The sequence below is a fragment of the Stegodyphus dumicola genome, chromosome 5 (genome assembly GCF_044657685.1).
Source record: "Stegodyphus dumicola isolate Sdum_Otavi_A_Nest chromosome 5, ASM4465768v1".
Taxonomy (NCBI): domain Eukaryota; kingdom Metazoa; phylum Arthropoda; class Arachnida; order Araneae; family Eresidae; genus Stegodyphus; species Stegodyphus dumicola.
Window position 1 is genome coordinate 106,276,781 of NC_140772.1, and position 26,061 is coordinate 106,302,841.

Sequence of the window (26,061 nt, forward strand, 5' to 3'; positions counted from 1 at the left end):
GTGCCGCTCTGACGATTGCTCGGTCTTCACGTTCTGTAGTTTCTCTAGGCCTACCGCTTCCTTCTTGACGCTGTGTGCGGTTATAGTTCACCCGTTCCTACCAGCATCGTATAACAGGGGCATCGCTCCTGCTCAAATATCGAGCTATTCGCCGATAAGACCAAACGGCTTCTTTGAGCTCAACTACACAACCTCTCTCAAATTCTGACATCTGCGCATATCGTTCGCGCACCTGTATGCGAGGCATAGTTATTGCCTATCAGAGTACACGGAATGAAATTCGTGAAGAATTTATGACCTGGAATCGTAATTTCTCTTCTTAAATATCCTGCCAGTTGCGCAGATCAGATGCTCTGTAGCGACAACCGTTCATTGATTGGCAGTCGAAATGTAAAATTTTGTATTTTCCGTCGAAACCTGTATGCATATCAATTTGTGTCCAATTTGCTTTATATCTTCTAGGTGCGTCCACCCTCCTTTTTTTGTCTAAGAGTGTATTTTTTTGTTAGTAAATGCATAATAAATTTTTGGCAGCATCTGAAATTTGCATTTTGGAAAACTGGCAATTAAATTTGCTAATTTTTGGTGACTAGAAGCGGTAGCCGTTTTAACAAGGAAGTGCCGCATCTCAACAGCCGAGCGGCAAAACTACTAAATACTGCTAATTCAATCTGGGGTCAGATCCCGGCAAACGGCTGGTTGCCCTTGTTTTCATAATTTTCCCCATGCGGAATGGGAATCTTTCAGAATTAAAAGAATGAATATACTCTTTCAATTTCTGAAATAGTACTGGAAAAAAAAAAAAAAAAAGTCTACTTTCAAATAATAAAGCAATAATGGTGGTGTCGAATACATAACTGTATTCGTAATATAGCTATAGGTGATGCTGCGATAGCTATAGAAAGCACTCATTTGTTTATCCATTTGACCGAACTTCAATAGGCCCACGTTCTCCCGTAATGAGTCTAGTTTATACGATTACGGCCAAGCCTCGAAGGCTATCTGCGTAAGGAATGGGACTGCTTTGTGTAAGGAAAATTGGCTCGTATACACGTTACTCATGGGAAAAACCACGAAAAAGCCCATGCAGCCAGCCCGTTTGAAGGATTCCAACAACGAACCGAACTACCAGTGTTCAGCGACTTTACCGCTACGCTGATGTTGGGCGCGTGACGAGTCTAAATTCTGCCTAGATACTGTTACTCGGCATACCTACTTCGGAAGATGGGACCTTGAACTAATCTTACAACACCAGAGAAAAGGATGATTGGGATGCTAAAGGTGTTCTGATTCACTCGGTCAATGTTGGATGGCCCTACACCAATCCATGTGTCTGTCAGGGGCTCCCTGACTGTTCGAATATGTATAAATGGGATTTTACTGTCCTAAGCGTGATTTCTCATAAGCGCATTTGATTTCAGTTCCTTTTTATGGATGACAACTCTCATTCATTTAGAGCTAAACTAGTGAACAAACATCTTCAAAGAGAGGATATTCGGAGGACGATTTGGCTAAACAAATCTCCAGAATAATCAGATTGAACATGTCTGGGATACATTTAAGAGGGCAGTAGCAACTCTACAACCGAGCCTGAGAGTCATCTAAGAACGGAAAACTTGTTTTGTCAATTGCACAGGTGCTGAAAACGCTTTGCATAAATCAATTATTATTTTTATCGGAATAAGTGAGCTAAAGCGTGGATTACATTATTTAGATTACGACAAAATATGCAAGGCTGTCTGCCTAAGGGAAGGATGCCTTCCTGCAGTACATTTTAAGGGTCACAGGCTCGTATTCAGTGACACACGGAGAAAACCCATGTTTAAACTCTCAATAAAGCCAGCCCGTTCACCAAGACTTCTACCTGAGTCAAACTATCATTCAGAATTTACCGCTTCGTCCACTGGTGGGCGTTGGCTGCTACAGGGACACACTAACTATCTCATTAACAATTTAGAGATGCACAGTGTGGTCTGTACACATATTTTGCTTCATTTGGCGCATCTAGTAGCGTCAGATTTGGACATTCCTTCTCTCATGAGCATTACTCTTGATCAATTGCCCACCAGCGGCCGAGCGGTAAAATGGCTGAACTTGGGTAGTTCGGTCCGAGCTTCGAATCCCGCGAACGGGCTGGCTGCATGGGCGTTTTCGTGGTTTTCCCCATGTCTAACGTGCATACGAGCCAGTTTCCCTTAGAAAGTCCTCCACGAAGGCATCCCTTTCCTTAAGCAGATAGCCCTAATGTGCTTTGCCGTATTCACCATACACATACACACTCTTGATCAATTGGAGGTACTTTCCGTGCTATATGATATAGTAAATTACCCTTTATCTTTACAGGGATTACAAGAAATGTCCGTTAGTTTTAGCGAAATCAAGAAAACAAATGTGTTATTCTGTTAGTTTAAAGTGTCAATGTATTCATTTTTCTTGAATATGAAGCACTTTATGACTACCTTATTAAGGCACGTGAAAGAAAGCTTAAAATGAAATTAAAATCGTTTTCATGGGGCGGCAACATTTTTAGAAATTTTGCTGTACGCGTTTTATAGGAAAAACGGAACTCCTAAGTTAACAGCGGTTTTGAGGAAAAGAAAAAAAAAAAAAAAAAAAAAAAAAAAAAATTATATTGTAACAATGCATTTTGACTGCGTCTATACATACCGTAGTGGTTATTTCTTACATCTGGTTTTCGAAAGCCTTTGTCTTAAATGGCAACCATCATAAACAGACGGCCTCGACTTCATCTAATAATTTCCTTTCAACTTACTACATTTACGCTCGAAAAAGTATTTTTCTTTCCTATAAAATTGGGTTTTAAAAGTTAACTTAAGAAAAAAAGTTGCAGAAGTTTTTTTTCTTAAGTTTTGCAGAAGAAAATATAAAGTAGTTTTCCTAATATAAAAAGTAAAAATCAGCAAAAATGGCTGGATTCAAGGATCGCAAAATACTTTCTGCAGTAATGACTGTGCTCATTTTTACTTCCTTGTACGAAGTATAAAAAGGAAGTATTGTAATCGCGAAAAGTTTCAGGCAGCATATTTCAACAAAAATATCCATTTTGACCGTTATTGAATGCAATTTAACGATGTTTTTGCATGATATCTGTACATAAGGACAGAATAAAATACACTTTTCCTTCAAAAAAATTATAAAACTGCTTTAAAATGAATTCTGAAGAGAATTTTTCGTGGCGTCTGTACGAATGTATGTACGTACGTATCTCGCATAACTCAAAACGAGTAGCCTCAGAACGTTGAAATTTTGTATATAGGACTGCTATAACATGTAGATGTGCACCTCGTATTTTGGTTGCAATCGGCTGCACCAAATGTATATAAATATATTTATATATATATCCACTCTGTTACCCGGCTCAGTGATCTCAGTTTCTTTACTCTTATATTTTTTGCTTTAAAAATGATTGAATTATGTTGTTATTATTTCGATGCTATGCAGTATCGATTCTACAGGATGACTCAAAAGTTCATTGCCAAACTTAACATGCTGGCCTGTCACACCATGATAAACAAGATTAACATAGAAATCTGTGTCCGATTATGTGTACGGCGACCGCTAGAGGGCAATGTTCGCAGGCTTATGGGAGAGTGGGAAGTGTGATCATTTCAGGCGAGGACGCTGCAGGAGAAGGATGAATCGTTTTACTAATTCAGTTCTTTATGGACATTTTGTGTGATATTTTATGGAAAGAGTGTTGTCGGATCTGATGGTTGACGTTCTAGGAGCTACACGCCGAAACATCTCGTTTCAGCATGATGGAGCACCTACACATTTTAGCAGCACTATGTTGGAATACACCTCAATAGGACATATCTTGATCACTGGATTGGCAGAGGCGGACCAGTCGCATAGCCACCGCGATCCTCTAACCTGACTTCCCTAGGTTTATGCCTATGGGGATACATAAAATCTATCATGTACGAGGTGACCGTAACATCGGACATGGACGTCGCCAGGATCGCGGAGGCGGCACGTGTCCGTGACACATCTACCCATTTTGAACGGGTCCGTGAATTCATGCGTCGACGTTGTGAAGCATACAGTTTGGCGAATGGAAAGAATTCTGAACATCTTCTATGATTTAACCATGTTCTTTAATAAATGTCTTATTAATACCTCTTTCGACATCTTTTCTTTCTTCTCCTCTGCGCTTGTAAACATTCCCCGCTAGCGCTAGCCTTTCACATTTTCGGACACGAGTTCCTATGTAAATCTTGTTTGTCGTGGTATGACAGACCAGCATGTTAAGTTTGGCAACCACCTTTTCAGACACCCTGTATACACTTGTAACGACACCAACAAGTGAAAAATTTGCAGTAATCCTCTTCCTCATTATTAGTTCATCGTCTAGACTCCTTTTATACCTTTTAGACTTTATCTCGTATACCAGGAAAGTGTCTGCCGTATGCCGGTGTCTCTTCTGAGCCACGTAGAGGCTATGCAGAGTTCACCGTGTACGATGCCGAATCTACTCAGTACTAATACTGTGCTGCATCTGCTGACTGGTAGTTAAGAAACATTTACTGAGAGGTAATATCTTTCTAGGTTCATTTCCGGCAATAAACTGAGTTTACATAAAATTAGCAAAGTAACAATCTTGAGTCTGGCTTTAGTCAAGACTATCGGTTTCGAGGTCAAACAGGTAGAGGTCCATCTTTATCGGGAGCAAAGAAATCGTATCACAATACCACATTTCTTTGCTCCTGATGAAGAGGGACCTGTACCTGTTTGCCCTCCAAATCGATAGAATCTTGACTAAATCTATGCCAAACACAAAGTTGTTACTTTGTTAATTTTATGTTTTACTTTGGCGTGTTTCTGTTTTATCTGAAACTGGGTTTATTTCACACGGCGGTAATGGAATATACTTCGGAAGTACAGAATTTAAGTTTTCGCAACTATAATAAGGCATTGTGTTTAAGTCGATCGTGCATTTAAAAAAAAATTTTACAAGGGCAGGGCATAAGGCTTGTATGTAATGCAGTTTTGCGCATAGAAGCTCAATATGCTAGGGATGTTTTACATAAGAGATAATTTAATGGTTAAAGTATAACTTAAAATTTGTACATTAAGGTTTTTGATGCAAGAGATGTGAAAAATGTGCAGTGCTAATCGTATAGTCGTACTCTGCATAGTGTAATCGTCAGGACACGAACCTGGACCTCTCGAATAAACGCCGAGTGTGCTGGGCGAGTGGGAATTAGGGGGGCCCAGTCGCCAAGATCTTAGCGGTGACGAATTATCGTCCACCACCTTTTAGTTCGAGCGCACTTGTAGAGACATTAGTTTTTTTTATGAAGCAAGAGACGTGAAAATCGTGCAGTACCCTCGCCGGAGTCGAAAAGCCTGTCCCTCTCTAATACGCGTCGATTAGGTTTCCAATCACAGCACGAAGGCATGCGGAAAGAAAGGAGAAAATACCTTATAAGCTAAATAATAAATATGTTCTAACTTTAAAATTAAGGAATAACGGATGAATCATATTGAGTAAAGTTCAATATGATTTATCCGTTATTACGGAATATATTACACTTTTTAAGGGTATAAAAAAATACGCGAAATTTTTTTACAGGGAACTGGCTCATATTCACGTTACACAGTGGAGAAACCTCGAAATCTCCCACGTAGACAGAGCATTCGTGAAATGAACTCGGCTTGAATTATCAGTTTTATTGCTCGACCGCTGATAGGCTAACAGATCCCGTAAACCCAAGCCTTCGCATGTAAAGTCTTGCTATCATATTTATGAGAGAAACATGTCTATCGTTAAAGTGCAAATACTATGTACATATTTTTTTTGTTGTTGTTGTCATTAAAATAAAATTATTAACCACTTCTCTATTAATACCTGAGTACATCAGATAAGTATTTCCAAAATGTAGTTTATTTATAATTCCTTAACATGCATAAATAACTGTGATATACGAAATTGAAATTTTCAATATATCAGTTAAGAATAAATGTAGCTATTTTTAATATGTTAGGTAACAGTTTCTTTAATGTTATTTTAATTAAAAATACATAATTTTACATTTGGATCTATGATATATAATATCTATGGCTCCGAAGTTAAGCTGACGAACCGGAAAATGTGTCTAATTATGGTTTTTGTATGTAATTTAAATAAGAATTTGATTCCACTACATCATTTTTCCCAAAAAGTGAGATAATGTACAGCAGCTATTATAGAATTTGTGTATTCAATATTTATTTTAAATGCATCTTTTTTACTTTCGAAAACGTAAAAGCCTAAACAGCATTTAGAATTGTACTCAAGAGTTTCTACAAAAATGCTGATAGAAAGCTTTCTCCTAATTATTCGATGGTTAGACAAGTTAAAATCCAGCATTTAGCTCAAACTGTCAACTGTGCAGTAGTTAAATTTATCATTCATTCTAAAAGTTCCCATTTTACTCGTATCTTATCTGAGAGATATATAGCTCACGCCTTTTCTCTCTCTCTCTCTCTCCTTTTTTTTTTTTTTTTTTTTTTTTTTTTTTTTAATTTAGAAATGCCTACAGTTTTAAGTCTTCTTTTCTTTTTTTTTTTTTTCCCTCAATGTTAAGTTTCGTCACGCTATCCTACATGGGAATTTTTCAGCCCAGCCTAGAAATTTGCCAGTCATCAGAGGTGTTGCCATTCCCTTAAGACCTAAAATTTAGTCTATAAGACCAGTGTCTATAAGATAAACATGTCAGATCTCAGAGGGGTTGCTGCTCACCACTCTCTTAGAATCAAGAATTTATCTTTTAAATTAAAGCTGTACACTGCTAAGTATTTTAGGGATTTTAAACCAATAAACATAAATCTTAATATTTTTTAATAATGTTTTAATGTGATTTCCGTACTTTTTATACCTTATTGATAATTCTTCTGAAAATTTATAGCATTATCCTAATAAATAAAAATTATTCTAACGCCATATACTATTAAGAGCATCAGTTAATCATTTGGGTGCAAACCAAATAATCATTGGTATCATTGTTGATAAATCATTTAATAACTTCTAAAACAAATATTTTGCTAAAGCTGCATCAGTGTTATTTCTGCTCTTTCAGCTTAACCACAAACGTGTTCGACGTTATAGATAACATTTGGCATATTTATCTTACCACAGTGAGCAAGCGCCATCCGATAGTAAATAGAAACGAAACGGAGAGTTAATAAAAGTGACAAGAGAAAATTAAAAAATAATAATAATAATTCTTACCCCCAATCCCATAACACAATATTTCTACGTACTTATAGTTGGAATATAAAAGCTCCATAAAATACTATTGAGCAACTGTATAAATATATTATTAAACTGTAATCTGATAGATAATTTTTGTCCATTTTCGGTTATAATGTAGATATAATTATTTAAAGAACGAAATTTTACATTAAAAGTTTTTAATATGCCTGATTGGCCGAAAGAAATTGTATCGGAAGATGTAAAAAGGAGATGTGTGACATAAGTCAGATTTTACTATCGCATTCCTCATAAGAATGTCAAAAGGCGCTTGAAAAATTATATGGATCCTAGTTACATCGATCTCATAATTTTTTGGTGTTGACTTCTGACATTCTTGTGAGAAATGGGATAGTTTTTTTAGTTGCTTCTGTAAAATCTGACTTTTGTCATATAGCCTCTTTTTACATCTTCCGATTCAACTATTTAATAGTATTCTCTCTCCATAACTTCAAAATGTATTTCTTATTTGCAAAGAATTAACGGATAACAGTTAATTCATTAAACCAAAATAAGACTAAAATTTCTAATATTAAAGCTAAGTCATCGATTTTTTAATCAACGAATTAATTGTGAAATAGTGCTATCAGAGTTATTCATCGAAATAAAAATGTTACTGCCATAAGAACACCAGTTATGCCATTTTAAAAATAATTAACACCTAATGATCATGCAAAATTAATTAGATGTTAATAATTTTTATCGCCAGAATAGGAATTTGATAAGAAATTAGTTATAAGATTGAAATATGAATTAATTTGGATTAAAACATTTTAAGATTAAATAATAAAAGTGATATTAAACAATTACAGTTTATTCTACTGCAAGAAAAATTCCATTCGAAAAAAAATACAGAATCTGACAGCTCATACCGCTGAAATATTTAAAACTTTTAGAACTTAAAAACTCTTATGTTTTAATTCCATAATTTTAAACACTCAATGTGTGTAAAAGAAAAACCAACCAATTTTTCATTACATAAATACTTATTTGTAGAGAAATTTCGGTAATTAAATAAAGCATAAATTTTAGAATATAGCTTATGAATACATTGTTTTAAAATATTATTCAGATCATCTGCAATATAGTAAAAAAATAACACAGACGTTTCATATGCAGGAAATAAAATAAATTCGTTAAAAGTTAATGAAATGTGAAAGTACTTACGAAAGATTCTGCAACGCTAAGAAGTCCAAGAATCACCAACAGATTGAAGAAAACAAAACTTTTCGAGGAGTACATTTTTAGTATTTGTCCGAGTGTTCCACAATATTTAATTTAATATGACACAGAAAAATGACTTAGATTTATTCACACTTCTATAACGCGCATTAGCGAAGAAAAACTAAAATCTCCATAATCCTTTTCTATACATCAATAGCACAAATATAAAGCGTAAATAAAACTTTACATATAGATTTACGGAGAATAAAATTGCACGTCTTAATTTACTCTGACAGGAAACCTATCAGAAAAAGAAAAATAAGTAACGGAGTTAACAATTTATCAGTGGAAAATGTAACCTCTGTGCATGGCAGATCATTACTAAGATCACATACTACGTGATGTAAGATCACCAAATGCAACTGGAGCTCTATCCGATATCAAATGTGGTGCCAAATTGCGTTCGGCTGTTTGAAGACTCTCCGGTTGGAACAAGTTGCCAGCCACGCGAGGGGATTGATGACTACTTCGCGCATGCGCAGAGGCAGCAGACGATAGCCGCGATCGTCGGCTTCCGTCTTACGTGTCGCTCAATTCCTCGGACACGTTCTTAGGCTCGTATTGAATACCAATTCGAGCGATTTCTTGTTACGTTTTTTATTGAATGGTAGTGGGCATGGTAAACTCCCATGGATTTGCTGCTTACATACCAGATTCAAGTTCTCTAGAAAAGTACCGCGGCGAAGTTACGAAGAATACTGCATTCTGGATACCTTACATCATATTAGTAATTCCTGAGATGTTTTCATGTTAGAAAATCGTGAGATGGTGAAGAAGAGACGAGTTAAGGAAGTGACTGTGCTGTTTACATAGAATACAAGAAAACTTAGTATATAGCTATTTAACATGAAAAATTAAATATCTAACTAACCTAGTTTTATTTATTCTTTTCAAAAATAAATTAAAGTACTTTGGGAAGCAAAAAATATAGATTAGGAATTTTCTTTTTATTGAGAAAATTAATTCAAGCAGAATAAAATTTTAAATATTGTAAAATAATTTAATTATTAAAAGTTCTTTTAAAAATTTTAAAATTTACGAAATTTTTTAACTTTATAGACTTTTGTAGGAACGTTAAAATTTACATTATATACAAAAAATTTAAATGTATAAAAAAATTTGAAAGGTTTCAGATTTTAAATAACAACCAAAGGAGCGTTTTTTTAACGTTCTTTGTGTTACATTTATTTATTAAATATCATGTTCTACGTACTCAAACCATAAAATTCAGTTCAACAGCAATATCGCAAAATAATTTTAAAATGAGCATGTTTTAAAAATTTCCGATACACAGTCTCAAGATGAAAAGTTTATTTATTTCTTTTATTTTATTTTATTTTATTTTTCTCGTACAGTGTTGCCACTGCTCGTTTTGAAATCGTTGAATGTGTTAATCAAAAATTCGTTGAAGTGTTACAAAATATGAAATCGATAATAAAACATATTTCAAGTTCAAATTAAGGTTTCCACATGGAAGATTACATTATTAAAATTGTGATGGCTCTATTTTATCATAATAATAGAAACATACATACATTCATGCAGATTCTTCCTTATTTAATTTCTTTAAATATAATACAGGGCGGGTGGCATTAATTTGAAAAGTGAAACAATGCTTATCGTGAATCGACGCAAAATGCCCAAACGAAATTAATAGTCCTGGGCAAATTTTCCCTTTAGTCTAATAATGTCAAATCATCAAATATACTCTTTTTTTTTAAAAAAAAAAATTTCTTTGTACGAAAAAAAGAAATATTGTAATCACGAAAAATTTCGGGTGTTATATTTCGACGAAAATATCCATTTTGACTGCTATCGAATGCAATTTAACGATGTTTTTCCGTGACATCTGTACGTAAGGACAGAATAAAGGACTTTCTCTCTCCTCCAAAAAATTATAAAACTGATTAAAAATGGATTCTGAGGACATTTTTTCGTAGCGTGTGTACGTACGTACGTATGTATGTATCTCGCATAACGCAAAAACGAGTAGCCTCAGAAAGTTGAAATTTTAGGACTGCTATAACATGCATATGTGCACCTCCTATTTGAGTTGCAATCGCCCTCACCAATAGTATTATATATATCCACTCTGTTAACTCGGCTCAGTGAGCTCAGTTTCTTTATTCTCATATGTTTTTAAATTGTGCATTTTTTGTTTTAAAAATGATTGAATTTTGTTGTTTTTATCTTCCGGTTAAGATTTTTATGCCTTTAGTTAACCTGCGTGTTATAGTTGTAGTCAACAATTTAAAAATTGTTTAAGTGCGCCTTCCCCCCTTTTTTTTGTCATAGCAGCCATATATGTGTACATTTAAAATTTAGCAGAATAGTGGATTTAATGCCAATCTAGAGAAATTAAGCTTCGCAACAACAAAGTAACATCTTTTATTATTGCGAATTAAATTATGCTTAATCCATTCTGGAATTATAATTTAAGTTATTAAATTATCCCATGTATTGACTCAGCATAGCGTCCACACAAAGCCAGTTTCTACGCCTTCAGTGCCTTTTTATCGAGTGAGACCAAAAGTAAACTTTCATTTTTGTGAGCCAAAAATCTGTCTTCTTGCCCGCTGCTCGAATTGCTTGTTTTTGCGTAGAAACTGTAATTTTAATTAAAAAAATTTTTAACTGTATTTGGTGTGTTATATTTTTCTATATCTTTAAATTTGAATAAGAAATACATCTCTGATGAAATTCAAGGAAATAAATGTTTAATATTAGGAGAAAATACTGTCGCCAGTCTGTCTCGGACAGAGAAGAATGTTTACTACTAGCGCATACACATTAGGTAAGCGGTGCTGAATCGCTTATGAAAAACTGTTTATTTTTTATTTGTTTAATTTCTTTTATATATCGTTTTAGATTTATTATAGTATTTGAATAGAACATGTGACAGCGGTTAGATAATTCTTTAGATGATATTTTTTTTTTTTCATTCTAAGTAACAAAATGAAGAGTATCGCTATGGTAAATAAATATAGTGAATTTTAAAAAACGCATTTATTCTGTTGTGGTTTATGCGCTATCGACGAAGTATTTTCAATTCAATAAGTTTAAATGAAATGCAGAAAAAGGTGCGTATAATTTAATATTCCGTACAAGGAGGTCATGTGGTGTACACATCAGATTTTTTTAAAAGGTACTTACTTACGTTTGACGCACCCACTTTAGTAGAAATCGCCAAATTTCAAGTTGCACAAAACTCTGAAAACTATGTGCATAACAACTCTTCACTTTTAAGAAGTAACGTCACCATTTTGATGAGCGTTCTTCTTATGGCATTTCAATTTCCTCTGTACTTTATGAAAAACTGTGTTGTCTTTTGCTTTATTCTCACTTTTAAAGAAATGCGCTTGTAGGATTTGCCAGCAAGGTAAGAAACTGCAGTAAAATTCCTGCAGGAATACAACAGTTTGCAGTAAACTGACTAAAGCTAACAACTACTTCTTAAAACATTATTCTAAAACATTATTATAAAATCTATTCTAAAACATTATTATCTAAAACTTTATTATTCTTCTTAAAACATTATTATGCTATTCTTAAAACATTCTCGCGAAATTTCTGCCAGAGCAAAAGAAAAAAATCTGCTAGAAAGTAGATTTATTAATACAGAAATGCCAAATTAAAATGCAAAATGTATGTTTTTTTTTTTTTTTTTCCAGTTAACAGTCATCTTTTTTTTTTTTTTTTTTTTTTTCGTCTTTGCCGCTGAACATTGGTAGTTCGATCCGGAGTTCGAACTCCGGCATGCGGGGCTGGCTGCATGGGTGTTTTCGTGGTTTTCCTCACATATAACGTGTGTACGAGCCAGTTTCCTTTGAAAGTCCTCTATTCCTTCCCTTAGATAGAGTGCTTAGCCATAATAAAATAAACTAAACCAAATAAATAAAATAAACTAAATCTAAACTAAATCTTTGAATACAATTAAATCTGAACTAAAAGAATTTCATTTTTAAAAATTCCTTTGATTTCTAATGCATTTTTTAGATGGGGGGAAATGACATAAATATCAAAATATTGAAAAAGCATATTACCATTGTTGAAAATAAAAGGAAGGATAAAAAAAGTATAGAGAGAGATTTGAAATCTATAATATTTCTCAAACTTTTTTCATAACCGTTAGATTTTATTTTGGATGCTGACAACAGCTTACATGAGAAACAAAATTAGAAATTTTGCTATTAACCTATTATAGAATGTTAAAAAATTGTTTTATTTATGACTCTTAGAGTATAAAATGAAATATACTGAAAAATGCTGGTAATTTCCGGCTCATTAACAATCGAGCGGGAAATCGCTAAAATCGGTATTTCGAACGGGGGTTCAAATCGCAAAGAATGGGCTGACTGCGTGGAAATTTTCGTTGTTTGTCTCCTGCATAACGTTTTAAACGGTTTTACTAATGGTTTTATTAACGAAAGCCTGTTTTACTTTAAAAAAATTATCCATGAAGGCATGCATTCCTTTACACAGACAGTCCTTGCATGCTTTGCCATAATAAAATTCAGTAAATTATTAAGTCCGTATAAAATGATATTTTAGACGATTAACTTATTTGCACGAAACAGCGTACTTTTATAATTTTGAAAAATAAATATAAGATCTTATGTATTGCCGATATGCAGCAGAATTTATACATAATGAGCAGGATATCATCTCAAAATGAAAATCACATATTACAAATAAAGAAGCTTCTTCTTGAAATAAATTAGCTCATTAAAATAACAATTACTATAATCTGAAGCTTCTGAAAATGTAGTCCACGTGGTTCTCGAAACCTGCCCTTGTGGTCCTCACAAAAATGCCCTGTTACTGTAACATGATTTTACATTATTTCTTGCTAATGACATGCAGGTAATTACACTGGCGTATCTTTCAGCAAAATTAAATGAACTAAATCACTCTAAAAGATAATTCTTTAACTGTTCTCAAAACCCATGAGAAATTAAAGGGTCTTGAGAGGAAACTTGGTTTGTGGGTTAGTTGTTTAAAACATAGAAAATTTTCAATAAATTATAATATATATTTTTAATAGAAAATTATATCGCTGGAAAAAATACGCAATGACGTTTGTTTGCATCTCAAAACTCTGAGTTCACAGTTTGAAACTTGTTTTCTATGTGGTTAATATGATAATTTTTTATGGACTCTTGATCCTTCCCGCTGCGATTCGGAAAATGAAAAACTGTCAGAACAATTAATTGAACACTAATGATACCGGATTTAAAACGAAATTCCAAGCAGAAGGTATGGTTAATTTCGAGGCCTCATTACCAGTGTAAATGGAATATAGGGAACTGGGCAATGATATTGAAAAAATTATAATTCAGTTTGTTTCTACTTATCTGTTTAAGAAAGGATTTTCATCACTCTCTTGAACAAAAACAAAGTACTGAAACCAACTCGGCATATGGACCAATCTCAGACCAACATACATACAAACACAGAACAGTTAAGTAAGAGTCAGCAGGTTCCTGCATGTCATTAATGAGTACCAGCGTTTAATTATGAGTGCCACAGTTTATTAAATTTTTACTTGATAAGATAAAGATTATCCAAACTCTAACAACATTAAATTATTAAAAACCAATGTAACTTTTCTTTTATTAACTTAATTATTTATTACCAACATAAAATTAAATTAAACTTTTTAAACTGAATTTTAAAAATATTAGTAGCAACATATGCTAAAAAATTGCTTTTGAAGAGGGCAAAAATAAGGTGGTTCTTAAAACATTCTAATTAATAAAAGTGGTTCCTACTTAAAAAAAAAAAAAAAAAAAAAAAAGTGATAAACGTTGTTGCAGGAGTAAGAACAACACTGTCCGACCATCCGTTCAAGTGTACATTTATTTATTATCTTCTAGAAATCCTTTTTCCGAAATTTGATAATATTATTCAATTTTATGAGGTGCCAGCATAAGGATGAGGCACTTGCCTCAAGTGGATGGCTGGAAGAGACGTCAAATTAGCTACGAAAGATTAGAAACACATTTTTTTAATGAAATAATAGTTATTAACTTTGAGATGCGGTAGGATGCATCTCTTTAAAACATCCTATTTGAGGGAAGAAAAAGCACTAAATTCTTAACAAAACATTTTATGATGTAGCAAACTATATGGTTTACATTAATTATCTTCCTAGCAATCTGCTCAATCAGGCTGCTACTTCCCAACAACTTCAACTTTTTTTCACAACTCATGGCATAAAAATTTTTCATGAATTGTGAAAAAAAGTTGGAGTTGTTGTCATAATTTGTCTGCCAATTAGTTTTCTCTTTCCTCATAAAACCTTTAACATATTGGCAAGCTAACTAAAATCAAATTAGCTGGATAAAAATTATTAAATTTATACAATTACAAATTTTAAAGATTCTTAGTGAAATCATCTCTATTGAGGAAATCTCGGAACAACGGTTTGCTTCTTTGGAATTAATTGTTCAGTTAGATACTTTTAACTTCATATTCACCCTCTCATTAAAGCAAGCAGACAAGTAATTAATTACTGTAAAGAAGGCGAAATGTACCAAGAAAATTGTTAAAAAAATTCATTATTATCCAGCTGACCGGTTCTGAAGACTAAGGTAGTTACTGTTCAAGTCAAAGCACACTAGGACTATGTGCCTGTGCCCTAAGAGCAAGGAAGCCTTCATGGAGGCCTTTCTGAGGGAAGCTGGCTGATATTTATGCTACACATAAGCAACCAGCCCGTTCAGCAGGATTTGAAAAACATCCTTCGCCATGTTTTTAGATTTATGTGCGAAGAAAGTTAGTCTTGTTGGTATGCAAATGTTGATGGACTGTCACCAGTAGCGCGATAAACAGTGTAATCTGGACACCCTGCGTAGCAGTTAATTGTGTAACTCGCTTTTTTACCTTTTTTTTTTCCCCTCACTCCTTCAGGAAAGAACAGTGATATGATACTGTTTTATATACCTCTCTATTGATATGTATTACGAAACAAATGAATCTTAATCTACTATTATGTATGAATAAAATTTGTTTGTGATCATCCAATTTCCGCTTACAATTTCTATTATATTACACATTTCAGTTAGCTATGATCACACTGACGCTGCGCTGGATACAAGGTAATTTGTTGCGAATATATTTACTACAAAAAAAAAAAAAAAATGTTTACAACAAAAAATTAGGAGACTGAAGTGGAAAATTATAGTTTAATTAAATAATAGTAAAGAAAACAACTGTAAAGGCTAAACTGTAGTTTCATATCAAAACCGAAAATAAATTTTTTCCGAGGATATAAAAAATGTTGCATTCAAGTCAAATGCAAATTGCAAAACCGTATTCCAGAAATTACTCAACGTGGAAATTCAAAATGCAAATGCTACGAATAAAGGAAGATCTTTACGATGTAATCGAAGACGTTCCTCCAAGTCCTATTACAGAACAATGGAGTAAACGGGATCGGCAATGTCACGCGATGAAAAATTTATTTATCGAAGACAGCCAAATAATTCAAGTTAAACATAAAACTACCTGCTAAAGCCACATGGAAGAAACTCAGGGAGGTAAATAAAAAGGTTGAAGGAGGTTGCTTTTTAAGGATGGTCACATTAACCCTTTCGCCGTCCTCTCCTGTCCGCGAAAATTTCCCCACCACCGGCCGTCTGTTTTTCGTAGCGTGTAATGTTGTTTTTTCTGTGCATCATAATTTCCCATACATAACTTTCGTAGTGGATGAGTGTCAATGAATATTAAGTAAAATTATAAGGAAATAAAGCATAATGGAAAAATAATAATATCTCTGCTTATTTCTAATCGCAGGATAATTTGATAACATCTGATCCAAGCGGTCCACTCCTCCCATTTTGTTGTAATCTTTTACAATTATTGTGTTATTATGGACTGTACTCATCAAACGTATATCCTTCTTTTTTTTTTCCAATTCACAACCTCATTTTTTCTCTTTTTCTGCTGAGTAGACATTGAAGCCATCTCACACCGCCTTGTATCTTATGTAAAATGGAGCGAATATTTATAAAACCCGGAGCAAATTCAGTTAGAAATAGAATGCCTGATTAGTGCTACCCTCTAGGAGGTATAATGTAGAAGAACGTTTGAGGTGCGTTACGACCGCCTTGCGGAAGTTTCACTTGAACGCGCTAGACGCGTTACGGACGACGAAGAAGTTAAAGGTGATATTGGTTGATCTGACTCCATGTATTGAATGAAACAGCATTGATATAAAAATATATCTTATTATACACAGAAGAACGAGACTCGTACAGGGAGCCTTGCGTAGCGTCTTTCTACTCTAACGGCACCCACCAAAAGAGGTTGCGAGGAGAGAGAGAAAGAAGATGTGATGTAAACAGAATAGGTGATGTGCGTGTTTTGGTGATTGGCTGATGCGGCGCCTCTCGTAACCATGATGAAATGCTACAAGGTCTAATCTCTCAAGTAAACTATTTCTTTTGCGAAAGCTTTACAGTTTGAAGCTTGAGGAAGACGAAAATATGCAAACTCATATAAATATCGTAGTGGAGTTAGTCGCTAAGCTCAAAGCAATAGTTGAGAACATAAAAGACGATCACGTTTCGGCACTTTTGCTTTGTTTAATGCCTAGTTCTTACGATACGCTCATTACGGCTCTTGAAGCCAAAGCAGAATCGGAACTGAATCCAGAATTCTTAAAAGGGAAATTAATTGACAAATTTAACAAGAGAGTTGAAAATAATTCATCAGATTCAAAGGCATTTAAAGCCTCATTCCAAAACAAAACAAAGAGTGAAAAGTTTTGCTCATACTGTCACAAAATAATAATTTTAGATCAAAGTATTATCATCTAAAATCGAAACAAATAAATGAACCGTTCCAAAACTTGAAGAAAACATACGCGAATTCCAAAATACGCCAAGCAAAAAATGCGTGTAGCCTCTCGATGAATCAACAAGTAACAAAAAATAAAACATTGGAAATCGAATCTATATGCTGCGGCGTCGCTATGTCTGCTAACAGCATCGTGCATCAGTGAGCAGAGAGTTTCGTTTTTGATAGCGGTGCAAATAATCACTTAGTAAATAATCAGGAATACTTCACGGAGTTTAAACCCATAAATTCTTCAGACATTATAATTGCGAATAGGCAATATGTGAAATCTGGGGGGATAGGAAATGCCCGTTTTAAAACATTAAATGCTAAACAGAAAATAACTAAAGTGCTTTTATCGGAAGTCTTATATGTCCCTGAATTGGAAACGAATTTAATTTCAATTACGAAAACAACGGAAAAGGGTGCTCTCAGTTCTGTTTGAAGGAAATAAATATAGGATGGCGGAAGGAGATCAAATTATTCTAGAATGTCATGCAACTAACAATCATTACCAAATTAAACCAATCGACTATAATGAACCATCACTTCATGTAGCATTTCAGTGGGAAAATGGAAAACTGTGTTCAACTTTGGCATGGACGCTTTGGTCACAGAAACGACGACGCGATCAAACAACTTTTAAACAAAGAACTCGCTGAACGAATCAAACAAGATAATTGTAAACATGATACCAAATGCATTCGATGCGTAAAATGTAAACTAACTTATTTTCCGTATTTCAAAGAATCGAAATTTAGAGCATCTAAACCTCTTGAACTCATTCACACTGATGTTTTAGGACCAGTACAAACACCATCTGTCAGTCGTTACCTATATATACTTCTTAACTTTTTTTGATAATTATAGGAGGTTTACAATGATTTACCTAATGAAAAAGAAAAATGAAGTAATTTACAAACTAAATCAATTTATTGCTCTTACAAACAATAAATTCGGAAGAAAGGCAAAAACGCTAAGAAGTGATGACTGTGGTGAATACACAAGTAAAGAACTTGAAGAATATCTCATAAAACATGGTATAAATCATCAGCTATCTGCACAGAATGGAGTCAGTGAAGGCAAAAATAGATCTTTAATAGAGAGGACAAGATGTCTTTCAGGTCAACCTCACAGAACAGATACTGGGCAGAAGCACTGCTGACTGCAAATTATCTACAAAATCGTATGCCTACAAAACCAAATGCAAAAACACCATATGAATTATGGAATAACAGGAATCCAGCCTCTCTCATCTGAGGATTTTCGGATGCAAGGCTTTTGCTTACATTCATTCTAAAAGGGGTAAACTGGATGATACTGCTATAAAAGGAATATTCGTCGGCTACGACAGCAGAAGTAAAGGCTGTAGAATTTTAATTCCTGGAGATAAAATCAGAATAAGTGCATCTGTACGATTTATTGAAGATACTGGAACTAACAAGCCTGCAAGCGTTTCTTTAAACCAGGATAAAGAAAATCCTAAGAAAGCTCAGAACAGGAAAAAAAAAATAATAATAAAAAAATTCTGGATGCACGCGTCCGTCTTTTTAGGCTACTCTGTCGTAAGTTATTATCACGCTCGGCCGTACTTCAGGCCTTTGATAGCTTTGCAAGCTATTAACGTTAAGGGGCCAACTCTGTTAGAATTTTGATAGCTTCGGCTATACCTCTTTAGATTAGATTAGTTTAGTTTAATTCTTAGTTTTTTAATTTCAAGCCAAAGTGTCGGCTTTATTGTACAACTCCAAGACGGAGTTCTGTCAAATCTTATTTTGAATAATAAAGGGTTATTTTACTCTTCCATCTTGTCGTTTCCTGTCACACGAACTCAAGCGGTTATTCGCTTACTAGTTCGTAAGATTCTTCACTTTCAACAGTAACTTAGAATTACCCAGTGAGGAACTCTACAATTGGCGCCCGAAAAATTGTCAACGGACCAGGTCGTTAGAGTCCGGGAAATTTACGTTGACCCCTCTGACCTTTCAGGTCCCTCAGACGGTCGTGAATACAATGGAAGGATTTGGGTTCATCGTGGAAACGATGCGTGTTGCGATGAAGCCAGCCGCAACATTTGACTGCAAAGGCTCAGTTATGACCTTCCTGAAACAACTGGACCTGCATTTTACTTTATACTCAGTAAACCAGCTGCAGAAAGTCCTCATCGCTACACCAAACCTAAGAGGTCAAGCTCTCAGCTGGTATAAAGGGAATGGAAAATTCTTTTTGAGAGACATAGGATCGGAATCATACAGCTGAGAAAATTTCAAGTCTGCCTTTCTGAAAGCATTTCCATTTGTGAAAAATCGTGCGAAGCTAGAAACAGAATTGTTTAGTAAATATCAAAGCAGTTTCAAGGATTTGACGGAATTCATTCTAAGAAAAATCCAAATTTTCAATTTATTATACGGTAAGAGGCCCGACAATGAACTCATCGAGGTCATTTTACCGTGTCTACTACCGTCAGCTGAAGATTTCCTCGAAGTCCGTAACCCGCAAACATTAGAAGTGCTATTTCAACTCGTGGTGAAGTTCCAAAATAGAAGGAACTCGGAGAAAGCGCGTGCAAACCAATCTGACCAACATTCAAGGTTTATTCCTCAGAAGAAACCGCAATTTCAGCAGAATGCGTATCGGCAGACAGGAAAAGGTGGAAATTTCAATAACAAAAGCACGGATAAATTTAAGGGTGGAGGATACATAAGTCAGCGAAAAGAGAGGGCACGTTCACCGAGTGGGAAGAAAGGCCCCTCATAAATTCATTTGAATACAATAGTGGTACAAAATTTAGCCATGCTCGGAGATACATATTTTTGTAAATAACGTGCCTACTACAGCCCTCCTGGACACCGGGTCTTAGTGTTCATTTCTCTCAGAAGAGTTTTTTAAGAAACATTTTCGTCGTCATAGATTATTTAAAACTACAGGACAAAAAGTAACTGCCGCCCAAGGCAAACAGTGCGTATGTTTGGGGAAAACCGCACTGTATGTACAAATCAAAAATAAATTGTTAAAAGTTTAGTTGTCAAAAATATACTCACATCCGTAATATTAAGCGTCGATTTCTTACGCGCAGCTGGCGCGAATCTCAGAATTCTACGTTTCAGGTGCACATGGACCCTGTGGAAGAAGAGGAAGGGTCTCTGTCGGAAATCGGCCTAGACCACCTGAAGCTTGAAGAGAAGGAAAAGATTGAAAAGTTGAATTTATTACAGGATCCTGGAAAAGAGGAAAGAATTCCGCCAGTTCAAAAGCTTAGCTGAGGTCCCCTAACGCAAAAAAAGAAGCAGCCGGATCAGTCACCGACCAAGCGGATCCAGCACGGAAAAGGTCCAGGCGCACAAAAACGGAAGAAGGTAACGCCGACAGACCAGCGAGCCAGAACCCAGGATTCAACAAAAAAACCAGTACCGCTGGCTAAGAGAGTGAGGCCTGCTGAGGAGGTTCCAGCGAAACAGCAATTTCAATGACGTACAGAATCAAGAAGACGTAAGCCACGTTTCCCCAGCGGCAACAACTACGAGGGAGGCCCAAGGAGGCCCAGATTTGAGGAGAAAAAGAGATAAAGGCCAGCTGATACAGCCGTGCCTGACCAAGATACTGTATGACTGACCAAGATACTGTCCGAAGCAGTATGACTCTCTCCTTCCGAAACAGTATCAGATTCAAAATAATGTGTGTGTGTGATTATGGCAAACCTCGAGGGCTATCTGCCTAAGGGGAGGAATGCCTTCGTGGAAGACTTTCAAAGGGAAACTGGCTCGTATACACGTTACACATGGGAAAAAGATTCAAAATAATGATTTTCAATTGAAATTCTTAGTATTTCCCATTTACTTACTAGGTCCTGATATTCATCCTTAAGATTATCAATTATTACACCTGCATAGTGCCCTAATAATATAGATAAATAGTCGAAACTGTTCGAAAGCAGTTTCGAAAAGAAATAAACACTTCATACAACTAACATATGCCCTTTAAACCTATTTTCCATCGGTGAAATGGTGTTATCTGCTATCCAATTAAAGAAAATAACTTCGAATTGTTTGATAGCGAAACTGAAATTATAGTCGGACGATTCTTCGTCGTCCCATTTTCGTCTTTTCCACATCTTCTAGCATGTATTTCTTCTTGTATAATTATCTCACAACTCACCCTTTCTAGTTTATTATTGCAATCCGTTGCAAATGATTTTGATGCGTTAAATATTAAATCACAATTTCTAGAAATGGCTTTTAAAGAGCTTGTAAGCGCCCTAACCACATTATGTGCTATGATGTAATCTAATCCTTTAGTCTGCAAATATTTCGTTACTGGCTCAGTGTAATGAAATATTTTCAAATATACCTGAGCAGACAAAATTATTCTAAAAGTTGGTATTTTGTTCAGAATAGATTTTGCCATTTGTCACATTTGTGCATTTTGTATGTCATTGGGAGCAATACTTTTGAGTGTAAGTATTAATTCTGCGTATAAACAATTAATTATCTTTGCAATCGAACGTACCAAACTTTGTTTTAGGGCGTCTCTTTTCTCGAAGTTTATGTGCATTTCCTTTGATTTTTCTTTTATCCATTCTAAAAAAAAAATTTTTAAAAACCTAAAAAACCTAAAAAAAATTTAAAAATTCAACTACAGTATTTTTTGTTTATCAACTTACATTATTCAGTGACACAGTAAAATTCGCAAGAGAAGCTTTCATACTACAGTTATAATGCAACACTTTGAATTTCACAATTAAATTAGAACCTGACTGTATTGCATTTTCATAAATCTACTTTATAACTGTCGACCACTGTCGACCATAAGCTCTACTCTACCCCTATCCTACAGCCTATAGCTACCGTATCTCATGTGAGTTTGAGTCGGACATGCGATCCGGGCATCCATGTCTCCCTCACGCGCAGAGCTGTCTCACTGAGTCATTTGCCAAGATTCCATCGTTCGAGTTCCGGCCCAGAGTTTCTTGATCAGCCCGAAATCGCTCCGGCCCACCGGACATCTGCCCGGTCGCCCGCCGGCCCTATCCGCCACTGGTTATGAAGCTTTATTTTATACACAAAGAATATTTAAAACTACGACGACAATCTCCTAAGAGGCAGCGTACGACAATACATTTTTAAAATTTTATATTTAATTTTAATTTTATGAAGTATAAAATGACGTAGACGTGTTTCACATTTTTAAATAATATGTACGATTTTCGATATCAGTGGCGTAGCTAGGGTTGGGCAAGGGGGGACATCCGTCCCTGGGCGCAGCATCCAAGGGAGGCCAAATTGATGATACACCTTTCCAGTGGCGGCTCGTAATAAGCACTGTGGAACTGCAGCACCCCCTATTTCCACTTATTATTATTTTTAATATTTAATATAGTGTGTCTTTTAGTCTTTAATTCTTTCTTTATACTTTTACAATACATAATCCTTAAGCTTAATGTCAGTAGCGATCCCCTACTTTGTGAAAAAGGTACGCCGAAATTCTGGCATGTTGTTGGAAACGTGATTTCTTTTTACTCCGCGCGTGTGGTATTCCTCCACAAGTTGGGACTTCACCATACGAACCATAAACAGAGTTGATGAAAATTTTCAACCTTTAAAAAATTGCCTTACTGAAATTCAGTCAACGTCAAATGCAGATCAAACTATTGCAAAAGCAACAGGAATTTTAAAATATCTAGATGATGATAATTTCAAGTTTTGCTTAGAACTTTTTTATCAGATGCCTTATGTTCAAATAATATACAACTAAATGTAATCCAGAGAAATAAGTGTGTTTAAAGTTAAGGAATATGTAACATATTTCAAAACTGCTATTATAGAATTAAGAAACTCAAAATACTGTGAGAATTTTTCAAAGAGACTGATGGCAGAAGCTAAGGAAATAAGTGATTTTATACTATGTATTGATATAATGCACAGATATTCTACCACTAGACACTTAGCAGTTTTTAAACAAGAAATGCTCTGCAAGTTTTAGGAATGAACATTCTACAGAAAAAATAGTACTGACCACTGAAGCATATCCAATGATTGACAAAGAAAAGCTTGAAACCGAACTAAAAGTATTCTGTTGTGGATCTGATATCCATGAATACTGCAAATTAATTGAGCTAATGAAATTTATCTTCGAAAGTAATCTAGATGATGTTCTTAGTGAAATTACGAAACTGACAAAAATTCTCTTGAGAGTTCCCATGACTACATCAGAGGCAGAACGCTGCTTTTACAACATTGAAAAGAATGAAAACTTTTCTAAGAAGCACTAGGAATTCGGAGAGACTAAATTGCTTTCAATAAAGAAAAATTTCCTCAGTTGTCATCCAGAGATCAAGGAGAAAATTATTGATCTTTTCGCGCAAATTAAAACAAGAAGAATGGATTTCATTTTTAAATGAATACACAAAGATTGAACTGTAACAATTTTGGTTAAAGTAATTAGGAAATGTTTAATTTTTTTCTTGTAAGATTTCATGAAGTTTCAAAATAAATTTTCTTTTTATACATGTTTGCTTCCTTTTAGACAATTGTGCCCACCAGCGGCCGAGCTTTAAAGACGCTGAACACTGGTAGTTCAGTCCGAGGTTCGAATCCCACGAACGGGTTGGCTGCATGGGCGTTTTCGTGGTTTTCTCCATGTGTAACGTGTATACAAGCCAGTTTTCCTTAGAAAATCCTGCACGAAGGCATCCCTCCCTTTAGGCAGATAGCCCTCGTGTGCTTTGACATTAATTAAATAATCCAATCCTTTTAGACAATTTTTAAAGGTTAAATTTTTTTGGAACAGCACCTCCACTAATTTTAGCCACGAGCCGCCACTGCACCTTTCAGAATAAAATGTTTTCCATTCTTGGAACATAGAAAGGGGCGCAAAATCTTTAGGTGTCCCCAGGCGCTTAAAACCTTAGATAAGCCTCTGTTCGATATTATTCTTTTTATAATGGCCGATAGACCGAAAAATATGACCTATGGACTTCTCATGCTGCAGTTCTTACACATGTCATCACAAAACATGAACAGGTAAATTATAGAAATATATATGCAGTTATCCGAATAGCTCTTACCCGGAATGGTTCAAGTCCCGCTGTAGGAGAGATTCTGATCTTGTGTCTGCTGTTTTAAAGTTTAAGATGGTGGCGCCATCTATTAATAGAAAGAAGAAATAAAAACGGTTCACAGCACGATTCAATTTTTTCTACTTACGATCTACTGCTCAAACATAGAGGAGACGCACTCATATCTTAATTAGCAAGCGTTTGTTATCTCGATACTGTTTGCAAAATCGGCTGCATCTGAGTGTCAGTTCCGAAAAAAATGCTATATTCATTCAGGCGCTCAAATGCTGCACTATGAGTGAGAATTTTTCTGTTGCTCATCAAGTTTTTATTTACAAATTTTTCATTTCCATTCGACTCAAAAGATCCTTGAGTTGAGACTCCTGTACGAGAATGATGTATCTCGATTACATCATCTTGCCGTTGCCGTAGATTTTGGCAATTTGTCGACGTCGCTGAAACATCATGATATGACCGCTTTTAGACGTGGTCGTTTTAGCATTTTTTCATTACTTTTAGAATGAAAAGAGACTAAATCTGCCCTTTCAAGAATCTGAAGTCCACATAAGATTTATTTTGCAATGTTTCATTACTTTATTCCATCTAAATATATTAATCTAAGGTAGATTTATCTAATTAAATATAAATTTAATATAAATAGTTGAATTACTACATTTAATTAGTACTAAAAATACATGCTATATTATTATTTAAAATTTTGAAAAATAATTAATACTTAAAATATTTTTTATAAATATTATAGCAAAATATTTAAAAATGAAACTAATCTATAAAGTAAGTTGCATTTTATGTTCTATAAGTAGTTATGCATTTTATGTTATATAAGTAGTTATGCATTTTATATATTTAAAAAAATTATGTTTCCGAAATCAATGCAAATCACATGTTAGCAATTATTTTACTGCTAAAATATGACTTTATTTATTATTGTTACGAATTTGGTATTTGAATAGCTAACGTTAGTTGAATTATAAATTAAATTGTTTTATTCCCCGTGCAGTGCAGCGCATAACGAATATTAAAGGAAAGCTAAGCCGGAAAATTAAAAATACAAGAGCACGTGCATTTAACATTTAATAAATAAATATCTCTTTTTGATTTCGAGAAAGTTCCAGAAAATTCTCGCGCGCGATTTAAAATCTTATAAAAGGAGAAAAACCTCTCAGTTCGTTATTGCAGTTATTTAGGTGATTTTAGTTTGTTTATTGTTGCTTTAAGAGTTTGTTTATTAGAAAACGGCTCTTGTTGACTGTAGCGAATTCGCGGATTAGCTTTCTTTAGCTGTTTTGAATTAAGTTCTCTTGAACGTTTGAGTCGTTAAAAGATAACTACTGTGAGATATTGTAATACTGCACTAATATCTGAGGAGATTTAAGCATTTTTGTTGTGATAATAATAAATTTTGTTCATTTTTCATCGGCCTTGTGCATTTATTTCGTAACGAACCCGTACGCACGCAACAATTTTCGGTGTCAGGAGTGGGATTTGAATGCCAGTAACAAGAGCGGTGGAAGAAGAACTAAGACAGTTGATATCAGCCTTTGCCTCGTTTAAAGAAGAAATCAAAGCGGGCCAAGAAGAAATCAAAGCGGGACAGGAATTCGTTAAAGAGGAGATGAAATGCGTTAAAAAGCGAGATGAAAACAAGTCAAGAGGAAATGAAAAG

At 34.7% G+C, this 26,061-nt stretch overlaps 1 protein-coding gene across 7 annotated transcripts in view; it reads right to left on the reverse strand.

Moving 5' to 3' along the window:
- Positions 1–8,907, reverse strand: part of LOC118188578 (SPARC-related modular calcium-binding protein 1-like) — a 426,446-nt gene extending 417,539 nt beyond the window's left edge. For 2 of the 7 annotated variants that reach the window (XM_085816954.1, XM_085816952.1), the window contains exon 1: positions 8,423–8,907. In XM_085816954.1, the coding sequence (XP_085673080.1) occupies positions 8,423–8,497 (75 nt within the window). In that variant the 5' untranslated portion in view covers positions 8,498–8,907. The remainder of the gene's footprint in view (positions 1–8,422) is intronic. The other 5 variants (XM_035359053.2, XM_085816953.1, XM_035359050.2 and 2 more) reach the window with 4 other exon arrangements.
- Between the last annotated feature and the right edge of the window lie 17,154 nt (positions 8,908–26,061).